Source organism: Ptychodera flava (genome assembly GCF_041260155.1).
Source record: "Ptychodera flava strain L36383 chromosome 23 unlocalized genomic scaffold, AS_Pfla_20210202 Scaffold_24__1_contigs__length_23054250_pilon, whole genome shotgun sequence".
Classification (NCBI taxonomy): domain Eukaryota; kingdom Metazoa; phylum Hemichordata; class Enteropneusta; family Ptychoderidae; genus Ptychodera; species Ptychodera flava.
In genome coordinates, this window is record NW_027248278.1 from 19,205,113 (window position 1) to 19,224,689 (window position 19,577).

Here is a 19,577-nt window from a genome sequence, read left to right on the forward strand (position 1 = left end):
CATTTCTGTTCAAACAATTTTTTATTAACATTTGAATATGCATGTGATGTGTCTGGTTCACTTTCTTCAGGTATGTATCAGTCATTGCAAACTGGTAATATACAATAAAATGAACAACACCTTGAGCTGTCCTATAGCATGGTATTCTTACAAAACTGTATGCATGGACATTCATGATGTCTGTTTTTCTGGGGTATGTACCACTCCTGAAAAGTCAACTTTTATGAAATTTCCATAATTCACATAAACCCCTTCAAAGCCCAGGAAAAATAAATTTACACTTCCGGATGATTAACTTCAAAAACAAATGTTAACTTTTGCATGAAATTCATAGGGATCCAAGCCAGCTAAAAACTGCAAAATAATTCATTGAAAATGGCAGTTTTACCACACAATCTCGTTTGGAAAACTAAAGCAGTGAATAAGAGAACTAATTTTTCAGTTCTTCTTGGCTTTATGCCACATGTGTATTTATGAAATACTGAAGTGTTAGGTGTTGAGTAGAAAAACCTTTTACTACTATTCAGGCCATCAACTATCCTCTCTACAGTGCAAGGTTGGCTGAATACTGAGGCCAGTGTGTGTCACTGATTTTGAAGCTAAAAATTCAATGATGTCATTTGACCTACATGTAGCTTGGGTATGATATCTCTGCTCCAACATAGTGACAGACTCAAGTACACAATAAAGTTTTTATCAATGAAACAAATGACCAAACAGTTTATATAAATTGGTTCATGAACCTCTCAAAATATTAATCTGAGTTCAGTAATTTTAGAACAGCAGTTTTCTGTTACTGGATATGACAGATACACGTATCAATAATGCAATATTTATGTCAATGATAAAATCAATGGAGGCAATAGAAGATCACACTATGACTACTTTCAAAGGTTTCTAATGTTCTATTTCCTTGCTGGATAAAGTTTACTGTGCATTCATTGATTAGAACTACCAGTAAGTTCATGAGACTGTGATGTGGCAAATCTACTCTGATACTGTGCTGTAACTTGACTTAAACTAGGCCTTGTCACCAAATGTCTAGTGCTATGGATTCGCCTGGGATCATTCTCATCCAAGGACACATGCCAGGACATATGGCCATAGTCATTTTGCCGAGACTGGAAGATCTGCCTTTGCAGCTCACCAATGTATTCATACTTCTTGGGCTCTAGTTTGGCAGTAGGATAAAACCTCTTGGACTGCTTAGAGTATTTGACTTCAAACCTGAAAAACAATCATGAAGATAGTTTTAAAGCAACTCCCAAGCAGTATAGATTATCATAAACATGACTGTGTGATTCTAATGTATCCTGATATGTCAAACATAACAAGATTGTGATTATGCAGCCTATTGTAATAAGTCTAGATGGTACAATCTGAAGTTCAAATCCATTACCAGCATCAGGATAGTTTTGTGGGCTATTCACACTTTCAACAATATCATTTACCAATGTGTGTGGAGGCAATGTGTCAGTACTAAAGGGTCTACGATAGCAACATTAGGGTATTTCTTGATTTTCATTGTGAATATAAAATGAAGTTTCTTGTTCTGCCTACAGCAATCCTACAAAGCCGAGTATGTACTGGTAGGAATAATGAATATTTCATCATACTTGCAGTATAACACACCTTGGTTTCCCTTCTTTGTCCAGAGCTTGCTTCCGATTAGTATGTTTATTAAAATCTATGGCAGCCAACTGAATTCTTGCTTTATAGGCAACATATCTGAAGTTTAAGAAAGTATGAAATGGTCATGTTTTAAATTTGGATTCTCCTCATCCCTAAAGAGTCTACGATGAAAATATGGATAAAACTGTACATGTACATTGTTTACATTATACAGTATGACTTCAATAATTTGCAGACGTAATACTGACCAACTTTTACTTTCCCAAGACATAAACAATCAGTCTAACAGTAATTTCTACATACAATCAGTACACTGTAAAATTTGTCTATTAAAATGGGACATTGAAGGCAAGGAGAATATTTTTTTGGGTTTGCAGAGGTGTTCGGAGTCTGGTTTATTGAAGTTCTTTGAACACAGTGTTGTATGTAGAAGATGTACTGAGTGCAACCAGATTTGGTTTAGACAAGCTGTACGGTGCAACATGTGATACTAAAGAACACACAAATATACTTACGTGTATGCATGTCTCTTTGGGGCATACATCAAAAGGTGACTGTGGAAAGACTCTACAAAGCCACTGTGTCTGGGGAAAAATGAAAAAAATATCATCAAATGACACTCTGCTTCCAGCTGGATCATTATAAACACATACTCATATGTCACAAATATTATCTCTCTGTATTAAAGCAAGACCTGGGTCTGTCAGGCAGCCTAAACAGAAAAATTCACACAGACCTGTACAGAAACTGTACAGTTTCCATTACATGTAACGGTACAGACATGAGCACACAGCTGTACCAGCTCTGAAAATCTACAGGGACTGTACCAGCTATGAGAAATACTCGTCTGATATAGCATTGTCATAGGTCAGCAAAATGGTGTTACCACTAACAGTTGCATTTCATATCCATGAACCATAGATGTGCACACCCTTGTTTCAAGGCCAGTAAAAATAGAGATTGTAGATGCTGTGCTAGAATGCTGACAAAAGTATGCACATCTTTCCTATGATGGTAAAGATTTCCTGTGTAGCATACATGTATTTGTTCATTAACATTAACCACTGATAGTTTTCTCATAATGAACATATCTGAACACCCATCGAAACCTAAACACAAAAATTTCTAAAGATTTGAACAAGGCATTGCAAAAGTTGCAGATTTCAGTGGATTCTGTTATTGTACTTGAACTTTCTGTGTCAAGGATTGTTCCAAATGAGTGTACAGACATGGCTATGGTAGCAAATAACAACATACCTGAAATTTACATAGTAGCTGAATGTTCTCAGGAATCTTTTATCTTCAACAATCCTGAACGAATAACATGAAATCTTAAAAAAACACGCGCCCATAAAAATGGCAGGAATACTACCATTCAGTCTGATTTTCTTCTCTATACCTCACAAAATTCAGTATCATTAAAAGTACATACCAAAGAGGTTGTTTACAAATGCCTGGTTTCCTTGGAGTTGATGTTGCAATATGGCCTTGGCATACATCTGCAAATATAACATACAAGTGAAAATATAAAATGGGTTCAAGAAGTACTAGAAAGCATTCACAAACACCTCTGGAGGAAGGGGGTATGGTAGGGGCAAGAACATCAGGACAGTTTTGAAGTACATCTAACAAACTCAGAACTTCTCAAGTTTCCTCCTTTCAATTGGCAATACAACAAAACAGGTGAGAAAGTTTAATATTGGTATGGCCAGATTTCAGATTTCTTAAGTTTATGGACGTTAACAACACTTTCTGTACACAGCAAATACCAGTCACATTATCTTGTTGAAAAGCAAAACTGTGATCCCATATCAAGCCCCCAGGGTTTGTAAATGGTGCCTAAAATTTTAGGAAAAGTGCCAACAACAAAATAAATGCGTTGTCAGCATCTGATTTTTCAAAATTGGAATGGACATGCAGGCATAATCAAAGTTACAACATTTTCATCTATGTAGTAAGTTTCTCTACATTTTAATTACTCTATTTTGAAATTGATAGAAAAATAGAAAGTGGAACAATTACATAAACACTACTATTTTGACTAAAAAGATTATAGTTAGTGGAAATTCCCATAGAGAATACTACACATGCATTTCTAAAACTAGCAGAAAAAACTAGCTGAATCATCGAAACAATCAGTCAAACAAATAATGAAGTGTGTAGTTAGGGTCGAAATAGTGGTGGTACATGCCCTTTGGGGAAGTCATCATTATGTAATAAAAATGAATATATAAAACATGTTTTAATAAAAAATATAAAAACATGAAACGACCAACAAATAATAAGGTATTATCAAATGTTATGTACATGTAACAACATGATTTTGTGGGGGCTAGAAGACTAGTGAATGTTATAAGGTAATTGCCATATCATGCATATAATTTTACTTCATCTTGTCATAGACTTAATCAAAGCAAGTGTCCATTCAACACTTAGGACATTTGTCAGTTTCTCTACATTTCAAGTATATGTAAACAAATAAATGCAAAAAGTAAAGATTTCAACATCTTATGTAAAATACTAAAATTTGTAGAATAGCATTCAGAAAATCAACAAATAGTCAAACCGTGATGTACTATAGTTACCTTTGAGAGTACCTTCAATGGGAGAGATGCTAAGAAAAATATCTTGAGCTGTTATAAATATCATGAATGGCATGACCATGCACTCTTTACAAGAGACCCTTTCCATGCTTCTCCAGTGTCTAAATTCTTTGCAGAACAAATTACAGTATCTGTTCTACAATGTGAAACTGTTTCACTTCTACTTGTTATGTTATACTTGCATGGAGAGTGCCCTATAGCTGGCTACATGTAATTATCATAAAGACACTACAGTGTATATGCCTTCGCTGCAACCGTGCGTGGGTAGGCCTATACACTAATCATGGAGATATTACGAGGTTGACAGTGTAAAATGAAGATTTTTTACGCAGGAGAGATTTCAGCCTGCGTTTCAGCACTAAACTTGGAAACTAGAGACAATTTGGCCTTAGATTCAGAAACCAGAGACATTTCGGTCCGGTTTTTTCTAGCTCCATGTTTCTCGCTTCAAAGTTTGATCGCTGTCTGGGCATGGCCATGGAGGTAGAAGGAGAGATCTCTTCTTCTACCTCCATGGTCTGGGTAAGTTTGTACATGCACTTGCAGGCTTTGTAGCTGTGGGTCCATAGCTGTGGTGTTTTCGGACGGGGTTTCTGACTTTTACATGCTGGTTTTGACTTTTACGTGGGGTTAATGACGTTAAAGTCAAAACCAGCACGTAAAAGTCGGAAATCCCGTCCAAAACAGCACACTATGGACCCACAGCTATTACCAGACACCATCCTCCGTATTCGGTGTGCACATGCTGCGTTCCCGAAAATTGCCGGACAGGCTTTACAACTAACATGTAAACTGATACAATGTACAAGCTCACAAGAACGATCCACTCACCTTTGGATTGGATAGTAGCAGCTGTAAGTTCTCCACTTGTGTTTCCACGTCTTTGACTGTCTCCGTCGGAGCCACACTCACGAACAGAGGGAAAACATTCGTGACAGTTTTCCCGTTGGGAAGCAAGGACATGTTCGGCAAATTTTGCATTTGATGCAGTCATGTAGCGGACTGCCTTCGCCTCCTTCCATGTCTCGTGTGCACTGTACAAATAAATTTTAGTTTTGTCCCTTCTTTTTACCCGATTCGGAGCCTTTTCACGACCTCCAGCACAGACTATGGTCGCCGCCATCTTGCTTGTGAGCCTTGGTAATACACTGCCTTATGGGATACACGCGCACTGTACATTTATTCTCGTAACCAGAGACTCGGTCTGGCACCTGCGCAGACGACGATAACGGCGCTTTTATACGAACATAAAAAAATCAATACCCTTTCTTTGCCAACACAGATGCAATTTATTCCCTTAGTTTCCTTGAAAATATTGTGTAGTGGTTGTCAAAAGTCTATGTCGACAAAATTACAAAATTGCTATCTCCTCCGCGGAAAAGGGGTTGATCTTCTCATTATTCACAGTGAAAAATCAGAATTTTTATGTTTATTGGAACTGTGTTGCCAGAGTTTTGAAATATGGACCGAGCTGTTCTGTGTACAGAAGAAATTTGCTTCAGTTCAGTGAGTGATCTCGTGTGTACAGATCATGGAGAATTGTGGGTAGCCTCACTTACTGTGGGCCGGGTAGCGTGCGTCACAATAGGGGTCATCAAAAGGTCACAGTGGCGGGGTTGACATTTTGATGACCCTCATTGTGACTCACGCTACCCCGCCAACAGATAGCTGCGTTTCCACAGCTACGTCATAGAATGAGACTGTCCCGCTATTTGCACTGCTGAAAGTTACATGTGTACCGAGTTCACATTTACAGGAATACTTGAAATATAATGTAACACAGCAACTACCATTTAGGGAACGAGCACAATTAAGGGCAGGGGCTGGAAGAGAAAATATGTGGTGTATATATTTTTTAAAGGTACCGCCCCCCCCCATCACCGGCAACAAAATTTTTGTGGCCCCCCCTCCCCAAAAAAGAAAAATTATATAGGTACAAAGTTGTAGACATATATATAATCCTTATAACTTTTAATATATGCTTTAGTGAAAACAACATTCTTGCATTCTGGAAATAAATGATAAATATATATATATATATATATATATATATATATATATATATATATATATATATAATAAACAAACAAAATAACATATGTTCAAGCTTTACTACTTGTAACACCTACAGCTACTTTTCAGTATTGTGCTATGCTATTTTAATCTCAAAGCATGATGAAATTACCAAATACCTTATAAACAATCTACAAGTTCATTCAGTGCTGTTTTAGTTGTTATAGTTGAAGCATTGATTTAGACATTAATTATTTTTAATGATGACAGTGTTCACTTTAATTTATTTTAAATTAACCCATTACTCAAAAGTCATCCGAACAAATGGTCACACAGGGGTCATGTATATGTATATCCATGGTATATAGAATGAATGCATTGTCTTTTTAATTTCCAAAGTATGATACAGCAAAGAGTAAGAATTTTTGTACAATTTTGTCACTGAGAAGACTGAACTGAACTGCATAATTATTTTTGAGTCTGTTTGCTGGTATGCATGTTTAGCATGTCATATACCGGTATGTCTATGCTTTACTTCAACTGAGTATCTGTATGATGTTTTCAGATGTTGGGGAAAAATGTATAACATGACCATTGTGATTTCAATGCACTTTCCACAACCCAGTGTCTGCCTTTCTATGACTACCCAAGATATTCAATGTTACTCCACTATAATGACAGTCTGCCATTGGAATAGTCCTTCATGGGCTAACTATAAAAGACCCATTAATGCCATTTTTCTCCTTTTTTCAGTATTTTTTTCTGTGTGTCCACTACGTATTCTAGTTCTTCCTATAGCATGATGAAATAAGCAGTTTCAACATAGCCTCTGTATCATTACCAACCATTATTATTGTTGACAAATGAAGTCAATTTTCAATGATAATATTGCTCATTTTACACATAACAACTGCATTGTGAGGTTTGAGACTTGGTATTTCATCATTCTACAAGAAGTTTAACAAAGGAACTCCAGCTTCAACAAGGAACAAAAATGCTGAAAAATATTCTCTGTCTGTCATGGTGTAAGACATTTTGGTGGCCCACCCCTTACCTTCCCGGGAAATTTGATGGCCCACACCAAGAACACTCTTTTTTTCATGCTCCCCCCCCCCCATTTTCTGTTCCGGCCCTCCCTGCCGTTAACTGTGCTCGGTCCCTTAGTAAAGAGCATTGTTTGCGGATGCGTTTTATTGTTGTTTTCGTCTGTCAAAATCATCATACTTACTGATACTAAGAAATGAGAGACCATGACCATGACCGTAGATTTCAGAGGTCTGTTTCGTCACAACAAATCTCAACTATTAAAACCTGTAATTCATAAACAGATGTTATTCTTAGCATCACAAATATATACACCTCGAAAGCTATGCATCGCCGAAAATAGTTATATTGGAACGCCTCGTAAATGGAATCCTAAGCTTTTTGTGAACCCGGAAGTGAAGGTGTTCGGCTCAACAATACATGATTGCCTATCGACAGCGAGGGAAACTGCCTACATTCCATGAACCCTTTCTTCAAGGCCAGTGCAACGCTATCTGTGCAAAATTTGTGGCCACTCATGCTCCCATGTGATGGCAAACTTCCCTTATTCTAACATCGACATAGTTGACTAACTTTTGATTTCGATTTCTTAAATGTGATGTCAACGCAGCGAGGTGGGGTTGGTTGGCTCACTTACACACAATCTCCGCCTGCCCGCGTTCCGATATCACGCATAAAAAAGGCATAAGACCACCAGAAAGATTGCTGGAAACCCGTTATAGCTCTGTTGTCGTTTGTATCATTGCTTGTCGGAGAGGTTTTTCCGGATTGGGAGCCATGGCTATACAAATGTACACCTATCACAGCACGCCCATTCAGATAGCCTGTAATTTGTGCAGTCAATTGAGAAAATTATAATCCAGTTCAGATGTCTTAGCCAAGGGTTCAAAGATCACTTTCCGCATACGACCACGACCCTTCACCAATGAAATGTCTCCTTTAAAATTGAGCATAGGAAAATTGTGTTGCTGGAAGCCTTTGTGTTTGTAAAGGGCATAAAAGCTGCAATCTGATTGGCTCAATTGTTGGTATAATGAAAGGCGCTGTCTTAATTGAGTATTAATGAGCACTACCATATTTAGGGATCGACCGGAGAACGAATGGTGGACTTAGCAACAATTGAGGTGATCTCGAGCGACGTAGACTGCGATAGGAAACTTGGACTACTGAGTTTGAAGCGAATGTTATATTCTACCGGGCGTGAACGCAAGACGGGAGTATAGCAGGCTCGGTCGCTGCGGGAGTGTCGACGTGACATACACCTGAGAGAGAGAACCCGTAACAGCAGCAGCAGGACAGTAGGTGTTTTATAGCAGTGTTTATTCGACCTTTATACTGAGGAAAGCGTAACAGGTATGTCGTTTATTTTGCTCTATTTGGAACTTTATCTTGTCCATAGATCTCTGATTTTACAGGTGAGAATAGAACCAAACATTTGTTTTCACCATTTTTAATTCGTAGAAATATTCGAGCAGCATTATATTGCAGGAGACCTTCTCAGGGCACTGGCAGTCTGGTTGAACCAGAGCTTAGCTCTGCATGGCAGGGCTGTGTGTTACCGGCGTTATACGGCCTCCCACCACACGGTGGGAGGCCGTACAACGCCGGGAGGCCGTATAACGCCGGTAACACACAGCCCTGCCATGCAGAGCTAAACCAGAGGTGTGCCCCATACAGTTGTTGATAATAAATGAACTTTAAATATATTCTACACTTATGATCAAAAGAGCATGAGGAGAATTTCCAGAAAGGCATGTTTGCTGAAACGTACACAACCTCTCCTGACGTGTCTCCCTGTTCATTTATTCTGATTTCTTTTTAGCTCGGCGCGACGCAAAGCTTTATCTGGGCAAAGCTATCTGGGGTGTGTCGCGGCGTCCGTGATCCCGTGCCCGATCTCCATTCACACCTTTAGCAAAACGGCCAGTGCGATTCCTTCAATATTTGATGTGTAGATTGTAATGAAATATGCAAATTTGTATTATACAGGTTAATATTGATATTATTTGGCAAAAATATTCTTCTCCTTAATGGTTGGTCTGACAGCTTTGACATTTGGTGTACAGGTCCCTAGGAATGACTTTATTGAGATTTGTTCCAATTGTAATGAAATATGCAAATTCGTATTTTTAAGGCAATTTTTGTCATTTCATTTTTTTCAACAAATCTTTAACAATCTTTAAAACTGCCAGTCACACATCTTTGATACTTGGGATATAGGTCCCTGGGGATGACTTTTTCAGGTTTGTTTAAATTGTGCAGAACATGCAAATTTATATTTTAAGGCAATTTTTTGTCATTTTTTGTCAAAAACTTATTTCAACGAAACCTCGTGTCAGTTAGCTATGATATGTGATATACATGTTCATCAGATACATTCAAATAATGATGAAATCTAAAATTTTCCTTTTGGGGCAATTTTTGTCATTTTTTTGTAAAAATATTTCTCAAAAACTACTTGTCTGATGATAGCTTTGATATTTAGTAGACATGTTCCAAGGGATGATCTTAATGTGATGTATTCAAGCTATGATGAAATCTGCAACTTTGTATTTTGGGGCAAGTTTTGCCATTTCTCGTAATTTTTTTCAAAAACTGCATGTCCAATAGTGGAGAATAGGTTTTGTGCAATTTATATGTGAAATTGATTTGTGTGGTGTGGGCTAATAAAAGTTGCTTGTGGCTAAAAAAATTAAACTGCATGTCCATTTCTCGTAATTTTTTTTTCAAAAACTGCATGTCCAATAGTTTTTAAAATTGGTGTACATTTTCCGAGGAATCACCTTAATATGATATTAGTCTTTGAACCAGAGGTCCAACGTGCAAATTTCTTGATTTTTATTGTGAAAATCAAATTATTAACTTTTACTCAAAACCACTAACTTGATCATTTTGATGTTTGGCATGGGTGTTCTTGTAGTCAAAGTGTAGTCTGAAATGTACATATTGTGGCGATGCATGTCCTGTATTCCATTTCTAGCTCACATTTGGTATATGTATATGTACCAAGGAGAGCTTACGGTATTCCTCCGATTCTAGGACCCCTTTCCAGAACATAAGATGAAGAAAAAGATGGGGGGGGGGGGGGCGCGCTAATAAACGGCTGTCACCGCGAAATCGAACGTCGTAGTTAATTTATGCTAATATATGCAACGCTATGCAAATTTTTATGCCAATGATTGTTTGATTCACGCTTCAGACAGCTCAAGCTTTGTGATATCGACTCATGCCATGCTGCGTAGATACTGGCAGTCGAATCTGTACAAGTATAAATTAATGCACATCCACAAGTTTGGAAAGATAGCGTATTTGCCATACCTTCTTTTACTAAACAATACGATAGCAATAAATCTTTGTATTTCCTGAATAGATAATCTCGAAACTTTGTACAACAAGTACGTTCCCCAGCAACTGCTAGCTCCCCATTGCATGCCCACAAAGGTCAGACAATTATGAGTAAAGGGAAAATCCCTAAAATTCCGCTGGCTGTGATTGGTCAATTTACGCAATAGGTCAAAGGTGTCAGTGCATGACGTCAAGGTAAAATTCTGTTCAATGGGATGCTGTCCGTCTAATGTTTTCTATGTACGATTTTCATTTACCTTACTCCTTTAAATAAATGATCAATTACACATCGTGAGTTTTATTATTTTGCTTTTAGTTTCAAAAAGTCTAATCGTACCTCCAAACGAAATGTGATCTTACGAACAGGCAGGCTCGAACTGGTAATGTGTTGAAGCATCGGCTGGCCGAGACGAAAGATTGCTGCGCCAATCTGCTTATTTGATGTACTGAATTTTTGGCAATAAACCCTGAAGTTTTTTATTGCTTGTATCAATGACCGAAATGTCTCTTAATGTGAAATTCAGTAATCTATGATCAACTGTTCGGAATATGGTACGAACATGCACATTTTGTTCTATAGGGCCGTTTATGAATTCGAAGTTGGGTATTTTTCCCTCGCAAGACTTCGAAAGCGTGTATAATCTTGAAAATCTGTTACACTACCGGGTATCGTTCTATTCATTGCTGGGACTAGTTCAGGAAAAGGACACACACAAGCACGAAATGCCGTTCAAACAAAAAATACCTTCATTACATGAGAAAAACTATGTACAAAATTAATGAAACATATTAACGTAAGAAATTCAAAGAATGTTCAGTTCATGCGCGGAAGAAACTTTGGATAACCGGTTTGGTTTGTCGATACAATTGCCCTCTTCATCGAAGTCAAACCCGTCAAAGTCGATATCGTCACCTAGTCTTTTTGAAAGATTTTACGATACCAATGATATTTCTATTTCACTGGTTACTTATACGGTAAAGTTGAACGTAAGAGAAAACTTGCAGCTCTTCACAATGATCACAAAAGAAAACTTTCGTTATAGAAACCCATTGAATTTTTTTCTTTACTTTAATGGTAAATTTGAACGTAAGAAAAAACATGCAGATATTCACAATGATCACAAAAGATACCTTACCTGATAGAAAACTTTTAAAGCACACCATTTAAAGAACAACTTTTTCATGTGCCGTAGTCTTTGCGCCAGTAGTATGAAAACAAAAGTGTAAAAGTTGAGCGAAGCAAGTCCAAAGCTCGTGACATTCACACGTCCCAAATTTGCTATCGATAACGGCGACAAAAGGATTTCTTGACATCGTCACAAGATCCTATATAAATGCGTCGATTTATTCTAGGCTTTATTTTCTGACAAGTCATAAGACAGTGAGCGATCGTCATGGGCAAGAAAAAAGTAATTATTAAAAACATTTTCGCTGTCGGGTATGCCTAACTTCAATCAGCTAGAAACTTGGTTTGCCGTATAAACTTCGCCGAGATGCAGACAAAATACACGATCGAAATATGTAGCCGTTGTTCAAGATGATTGCAAAGTTGAAAGTTTGAAACGAGATGCAGCACGGATACAGTGCACGGTTACTTCCGAATATCATCGATCGTGACTTGTCAGTCAACAAAAAGTACTACATGAAGGCAAAGAAGAAAACATTCATCCATTCTCCAAGAGTTGGCAAGGCACAGAAATGTCACGTCGGTTTTTGTCAAATGATGCGGCTGTATCTCTGCTAAAGCAATCAGTTTGATGTATTGTTTTCACCATACATATTAAATAACAGACCAAATCACGCCGCTGACCCCCCCCAAACAGAAAATGAAAAGGCCCTTTTAAGGGCCACAACAGTCTCCAAAAAAAAGAACTACTGATACCCAAATTTGTTTGTGTTTGGGTTTGTGTTTCTCTTTATTTCATTGGATAGAGACAACCAACTTTTAACTTTTATTATGAAAACAAACAACAAAGAGAGTTCTTGGAACAAAACTTGCACAACATGTCATGAAAAAAATTGTCAAAGTAAAATCATTGGCCATGATTTTTCCTCTTTTATATTTCTTACATGATTTAAAAACTGCTGTATATGACCATTATCTGGTGATCTGGATAAAATTATAGTGATTGCCTGACTATGCAAAGCATTGTCCATAAAGAATCAAAGAAAACTAATGCTGCTATAAAATTTGCTTAGGGTTTTAGACAACTTATTTAAAATTTGTAAACTCACTGAAACATTAAATGGGCAGTTTGTCAATACGACAAATCTATGATCAACGGTCTCATCTTTAAGGCTCACCTTCAGGAGTCTCACGTTTCTGTATACTTTGTTTGACCATGATCTGGACCGTGGTTCATCTGTCTTTGTTTTCTTCTCGGTGGTTTTCTTATTTCTCTATTTTTGTAAATTAGAATCCATTTGAAACTGGATTCTTTCCCAGCTGAGAACAATCAATAAAGTGTTTAGTTGGTAAGGTGCATTAGTAACGAATTTGCATTGTTTGGGTGTCTCGAAACTACCCAAAGCGTACAAGGACCGGAGTATACAAACTGGTGATCTTGAAACTTTCGCGCATGCTCATTTAAGCTTTGGTCAAAGTCCAACGCCTTCACTTCAGTCTGTCAATTGCATGCCCTGGTTGCATGCTCAGGAACTCTGCTGTCGATCATCGGTTGACGTATGACAGAGCAACGGGTACGAATTATTTTGCTCAAAGGCTAGATATCTAAATGAGACCGTTGTAAGGATTAGTTTGATACGTTAAAAGTTGACGGAACCGGCGCGATTGACGACGATGCACGTAGCCCTGCGTACCTTGCCGTGTTCCCGGCGTTATACAGTCTCCGACCGGCAGTATAACGCCGGGAACACACAGCACGGTACGCAGGGTTACGGTGCACGCTGTTTGGAATATGTTGTGCTGGCGTGAACTCAATTACCCTTGCACCCTGACGTAACCAGGTCAAATGTTTCGCACGATGCTTGCAGCGTATATGCTGGAAAATTTGGATTGCGGAAAATAACGTACATTTATTTGTATAAACGACTATTTTTGAGAATAGTAGGCTACATAAATAATCCAGTACATATTTTGGATCGGTCACAAGGACCACCCGCATGTCAAAATTCATGGTCCTTCGGGAAAACAATCGCCATTTTGTTGGTTGACACTGAGAGTTGCCATGTCAATAGGTGTTGCTCGCGCGACATTGCTGTCATGCCACGTGCTTTCTACCTGTTCGGAGGTAGACCGTGCCGTGCGAACGGCAGAATGATGTTTGCCAGAGCTTGTCTAAAAAATACAAGAACTTTAACAGAAAAACCACGGGAAAACATTACAAGGTTCAACGTATTATTTCCGTATTTAGCAACCCGAAATATCCGTGTTCCTCAAAGCCCTTCAACTTTTTACGTCGGCGACATCGCTTCGCGGAAGCCATTTTGTTTGTTTACGTTGTTGATCATCAAATTGCAAATGTAGTTCGGGAATACACTCAGTGTGACAGTTTTCGGACAGGGTAGTGAAATAGAAATAGATCGAAATACAGCTGTATTTCGATTAGCTAAACACAAGAATGCTGCAGTACACAATGGTAGCGCCTATCGACACGATCATCCTGTCTATCGACACGATCATCGTGTCGATAACATGGTTTTTCTACCTATCGACTTGATGGTCGTGTCATTAAGCCTGTCCTTTTTACTTTGACAGGATGATCGTGTCTATAAGATGCACTTTCTGCTTCTTTGCACGATACGCAGTTTTCTTACTTATTGACACGATGATCATGTCTATAAGTAGCATTTTCCGCTTACTTGCACGATGATCGTGCAAATAAGTGGGCAAATCTTATAATCGACATGATAATGAGCTTTTTTTTTACGATCACCAAACACTGCAAAACACCGTAATGTTAATGCCTCATTGGGCAAGCAAATTTACTGTAATGTGTATCGGCGAACTTGTCTTCCTTATATCCGAAGACATGATTCTTTGTAATTTTAAAGTTCTGAATCGCCATCAAAGATCAGCGGAGATTGTCAAAATGCAATGAATGTAGCGAGAAAAGAGAAAAAATTGGGAGAAAAGAGGGGGAGAGAAGAGAAAAATTACAAAATAACGGACAGAATGAAAGAGAAGAAGAAAAAAAATTGTTCGTCCAGAGTGGAATTCAAACACACTTGCTGTGGGGGGAGGGGGAACATTTATCCGCACACCTCGCATGCCCCATCCCCATACGCTACAGTAGAAGCTGTGTTCAAAGGGGAGACAACAAGCTTTATAAATAAAAGAAATCTTGTTGTATGTTTGAAGCTGCACTTTTATTTGTCATGTTCTCTAATTCATTGGGTGGAGGGGGCAGTTTGAGCTTCAAAAACGTGAAATATTGAGATCGCGAACACGATTTCATTGGTTGTTTATTATGAAACGGCGATTGGATTTTAGCAAGCAATGTAAGCAATTCAATTGTCAATTGAACACGTGGGAGAGCACACTTTGGAGAACACACTTTTTGTCACACGAGGAAACTTTATTTCAACACGGAAGCCGTACATTTGAGACCATTTGATGAAGCAAAATGGTGACGTAAATGTAAAAATTGCATTTAATTGCAAGTTATCATGATCGTGTCGATAAGGTGCTTTTTCTTGCTTACCGACACGATCATCTTGTCGATAGCCAGAACGGTCCACGATCAAACATCATGTTTGACGTCTCTCTGCGTCCACCCTCGCCTGACATTGTTTACTGCTGAAATATATGATTTAGAGTGAAAACGAGTTTTCTTTCGCGCTACATATCTCGTTGCAAATTTGACCGCATAGGCCTGCACTGCTAGTAGCGATGGGATCACTTGCACGTGCCTCTTCGGGGTAAGCCTTATTCACGTGCCACGAGCCACGTGCTGCGAGCTAGAAGTAGGTGCATTTTCACTTAAATCTAATTTATTGATTCATTTTCATGAATAAATCAACATTCGAGCTTCAACGCCGCCTTCTATTATGCATGAACTGGGGACCAGCGAATGACAAGCGAATTCTGTGCATATGCAGAAAGGGACTCGAGAGAAATTATAGGGAGGGAGGGCCAGTATTTTTCAAAATCACACTGCATGTAAATTGTAACATTTGTAAAAATTTGTAAAAATTGATCAATCAAAATTCTGTACATTGATTTTGTAGACCATGTGTTAAAGGGCCATTATTTGTAACTGTTGACCATTTTTTACCTCGGAAAATTCCATGTTGGAGGCTCATATTTGTTGCAAAATTTTGTTTTATGAAGTAACAAACATGATTAGTGATGTTATAGCCACATAAAACTGCTAATTTTTGTTCAAACGTGTTGCCCTTCCGAGCTCGTTTGTTGACGTCTGGCATGCTCAGCGTGCTGGGGAGAACGCAGATATGGTGACGCCGCGATCATTCGAGATGTACAAGTTCACGTTTATTGCGGGATCAAAACAACATTGCGTCGTGGATTGCCAGACATCTGGCTATGCAAAGTGCTCGGACAATGGACTACGACGTAAGTACCGGGCACAAGTAATGAATATTTATTTTGAAATTGCTGTAAATGGCTCGCGCAGGTGCAGAAGAATGCCTACGTTGCAATCCGCGTGTCAACAGAGTTTGTATTTCTGTCCGGACAAAAATTGAAATTTTCGTTGTAAAATCACATGTTATTTAGTTTTAGGGCACGTAATGTTTCCGAATAATATGCGATTCTCTGTTATTTGACAGGCTTTTCAACATGAGCCAGTGATCATTTCAATCAAAACTAACGGAAAAATCGCCAGAAGATACAGCTAATGGAACTTTAAGGTTGCTATATTGCAAATATCTAGGTCCTATGGTGTCTATAAAACTGTGACTGGTATAGGCATAAGCCCAATTCAAGCACCGCAAGCTGCGTGCCAATTGCCGCGCGATTCACGGGCCGCTTGCGCGTTCCACGAATCAAGCAATTAGAACTAGATTCACATTTGTCGATTCACCCAAGCTGATCACTATTGCCGTTAACGGTGCGTATGTATTTCACATAAAACAATAGGATAGTTTCGATTTCAGAGCTCAAATTATAGTGACGTCACCTAAAGCACCCTGCGTGTGATTGGTGCATATTAGTTACGCCATGGCTTTTTAATTCGATTATGATGGCCAACTGACAATGATCGTGAGAATCAGCTCTGGTGGTTCAGGTTGGGATTATGCCACAGCCACAGCCTTGTCGTGAAGATGAATGGTAATTTGTACTCGGTGCGACGCCCATTCTTGTTTCAACTGTTACGGGTTAACTGGAAATGCCGGAATGCACAAAGTAAGTAATTCCGTGAGATCTTAAAAGTCCATAATCAAACTTCTAACCTGGCATTAAAGACTGCAGTTGATATATTTCTAATTGGTCAAATAGCATCTATTCTTTCTGTGGTAGCCAATCAACTTCACGAAGTGAACTTTACTATTGACAGGTATTTTGTGGGCAAGTCCACCATCCTGCCAACTTGATCAATCAAAATGTTACCAAAACGCTGTATTTCGCACGCGTGCAAGTAAACCACAGTCCCACCACAACACATAGGCTGTAGGCAGGCCTACCATGAACGCGATAGGCATACTCCTGTCAGTCCAGGCCAACATTGATTTTCGAAACACGATACAGTCTTGGCCAGTCTTGGTGTCCTAATCACGGGCAAAAGACGACTCTCTCTTTATACCTCCATGCGTAAACAAATGCATTTCCAGTTAACCACTGTGACGCTAACCAGAGACTTTCCTTTCTTGTTCAACGAATTTCAGGCTGGAACCACGGTTCCTCCACAAACGTGACTGAAGGGCCACTATCGCATAAGTGATAAAAGCCTGTCGATTCGATGCATTTTGCAGGATCAGGACTCTGCCTCAGCCGATTTTCAGTGCAGTGGCGTTCCAACGCATAGGGTGATACTATTCGTTAAGGGGCAGAAATCAGCACGTGTTGCAATAAAAAGCAGCTAAAATTAGAAATATCATATGGACATTTCCATAGAACAAAGTGAATTTTCCCCACTCCAGACATGCTGCATATCAGATCTCGGTGGAAAACTCTTCCTACATGAATGCTGCTCTCTTCCCTTTCAGTCCATTGCACGTTATGGAATACGATTTTCAGTATCTCTGGTTTGTGAGGCCGGAAATATTTCTACTCTATTTTTGTCTCGAGTAGACTATTTTGTGTTCTAAATTTTAGCATGGCTGGTAAGATTAGTGCTTGTGACAGAAAATCCATGGCTTTAAAACATATTACGATGCATGAAGATTAAATAAATGTAGGAAAAGTTGGTGCATATCTGATGTTCCTCATGACGCCGCATAGGCTGTGCTTGCGGGTTTTATTTCTCCATTCAAAAACAATTTTTTGAGGGAGAGGCAACTCATATTTACAAAATTAAATTTTTCTTATTTTAGCATATGATATTGTACTGGAATTTCAAATTTTAAGTGATACTTTAAACATCAAATTTTGTTAAGGATAAAATGGCGAGATCCTTGACTTTTAGCAACAACCGTAATCCGAGACCTTCAAATTCTAGGGTCTATGATCCAAGGCACCAAATATTGACCTTTCGGGTCAGATGGCAACTCTAATGACCTTTACCAGCAATACTTAAAGGCCCATGGTCTGCAACTCTGCACAATTTGTCCAACCTCATGATACCTTCCAATTTATATTCACTGCAATCTACAAATTGACCGATATCATCATTAACTATGCATCAACAACCTTTGATTGTGGCAGAATAGGCAAAAAAGTGAACAGATATTTCATTTTTAATTTCCAGAACGGATATACATTAAAATCGACTACACACAATTGATGAGATTTGCTACAAATGTTGATCACACCAAGATATATCAGCAGTGGGAAGCATTAGGGATGACATGAAAGATAGTTGCTAATTTGCATATTTAATGGACTTTCCTAATTAGGGATTTATATCTGATTTGACACGATCAAAATTGACCAAACTTGCTATATGTATTGAAGATACAATATTATTGAAAGTCATCAGCATTTTCTCTTCTGCCAATTCCTAATTTGCATATTTAATGAACTTTCCTAATTAGGGATATATATCTGAATTGACTTGACCAAAGTTGACTAAACTTGCTACATGTATTGGAGATACTATGATACAACATTATTGAAATTCACTAAGCATTTTTACTTCAGCCAATTCCTAATTTGCATATTTAATGAACTTTGCTAATTAGGGATATATACCTGGATTGACTGGAGCAAAGTTGATGAAACTTGCTATGTACATTAAAGATACTCTGATACAACATTATTGAAAGTCATTTATCATTTTACTTCAGCCAATAATACTTCAGCGAATAAAATCCTGACAAAATACCATTTAGTTTACACTTTTAATAAAAGGGTGTCACCACGCTACTTTTTACAATATCTCCAGGTGAATGGGTAATATGCGCCATGTAAATGGGAGAGAAATGTTAATTTTGCGCTCATATTGAATAAAAACCAGCTTCCTAGGGGGTCAAAATATGACAAGGTTAAAGGTCACATGTATTTCTAAGAGACTGGGTCAAAAAATTAGGTAAAAGCGCAATTTCAACAATGACAGGTGATGTTAAATACATGCGCTACAAAATAACCCATTTGCGGCAGGCTGGAGTTAAATCTGCGCAGAAATGTTCTAAAGCGTGTGCGCGTCCGAATTCGTCGCCCTTTACCTTAAAGGAATTTTAATAATTAGGGATATATATCTGAATTGACTTGATTAAAATTAATGAAATTTGCTATGTACATTAAAGACACTATAATACAATATTACTGAAAGTTATTAAGCATTTTCTCTTCTGGAAATTCCTAATTTGCATATTTAATCAACTTTCCTAATTAGGGATATATACTGAGATTTACTTGAC

General features: G+C 38.2%; 2 protein-coding genes across 3 annotated transcripts in view; both read right to left on the reverse strand.

Annotated features, from left to right (window-relative positions):
* Window positions 1-19,577, reverse strand: part of LOC139125050 (ras-related protein Rab-13-like) — a 178,082-nt gene that overhangs the window by 111,864 nt on the left and 46,641 nt on the right. The gene's annotated exons all lie outside the window — the stretch shown is intronic.
* Window positions 3-5,358, reverse strand: LOC139125092 (uncharacterized). Its single transcript, XM_070691199.1, has 5 exons — window positions 5,067-5,358; window positions 2,890-3,031; window positions 2,148-2,216; window positions 1,633-1,728; window positions 3-1,227 (listed from the first exon to the last, which is right to left on the reverse strand). Exons 1-5 carry the CDS (start codon window positions 5,356-5,358, stop codon window positions 939-941), a joined length of 888 nt encoding a protein of 295 aa, XP_070547300.1. The 3' UTR covers window positions 3-938.

Bases quoted from the DNA above. Each gene is read 5' to 3' on its own strand.
- LOC139125092 (XM_070691199.1), bottom strand. From the start codon at position 5,358: ATGGCGGCGACCATAGTCTGTGCTGGAGGTCGTGAAAAGGCTCCGAAT. The intron at 2,217-2,889 runs GTATGTTGTTAT...ATTTTTCCCCAG, and splicing joins AGCTACTATGTAAATTTCAG to ACACAGTGGCTTTGTAGAGT. The intron at 1,729-2,147 runs GTAAGTATATTT...CTTAAACTTCAG, and splicing joins CCAAAGAGACATGCATACAC to ATATGTTGCCTATAAAGCAA.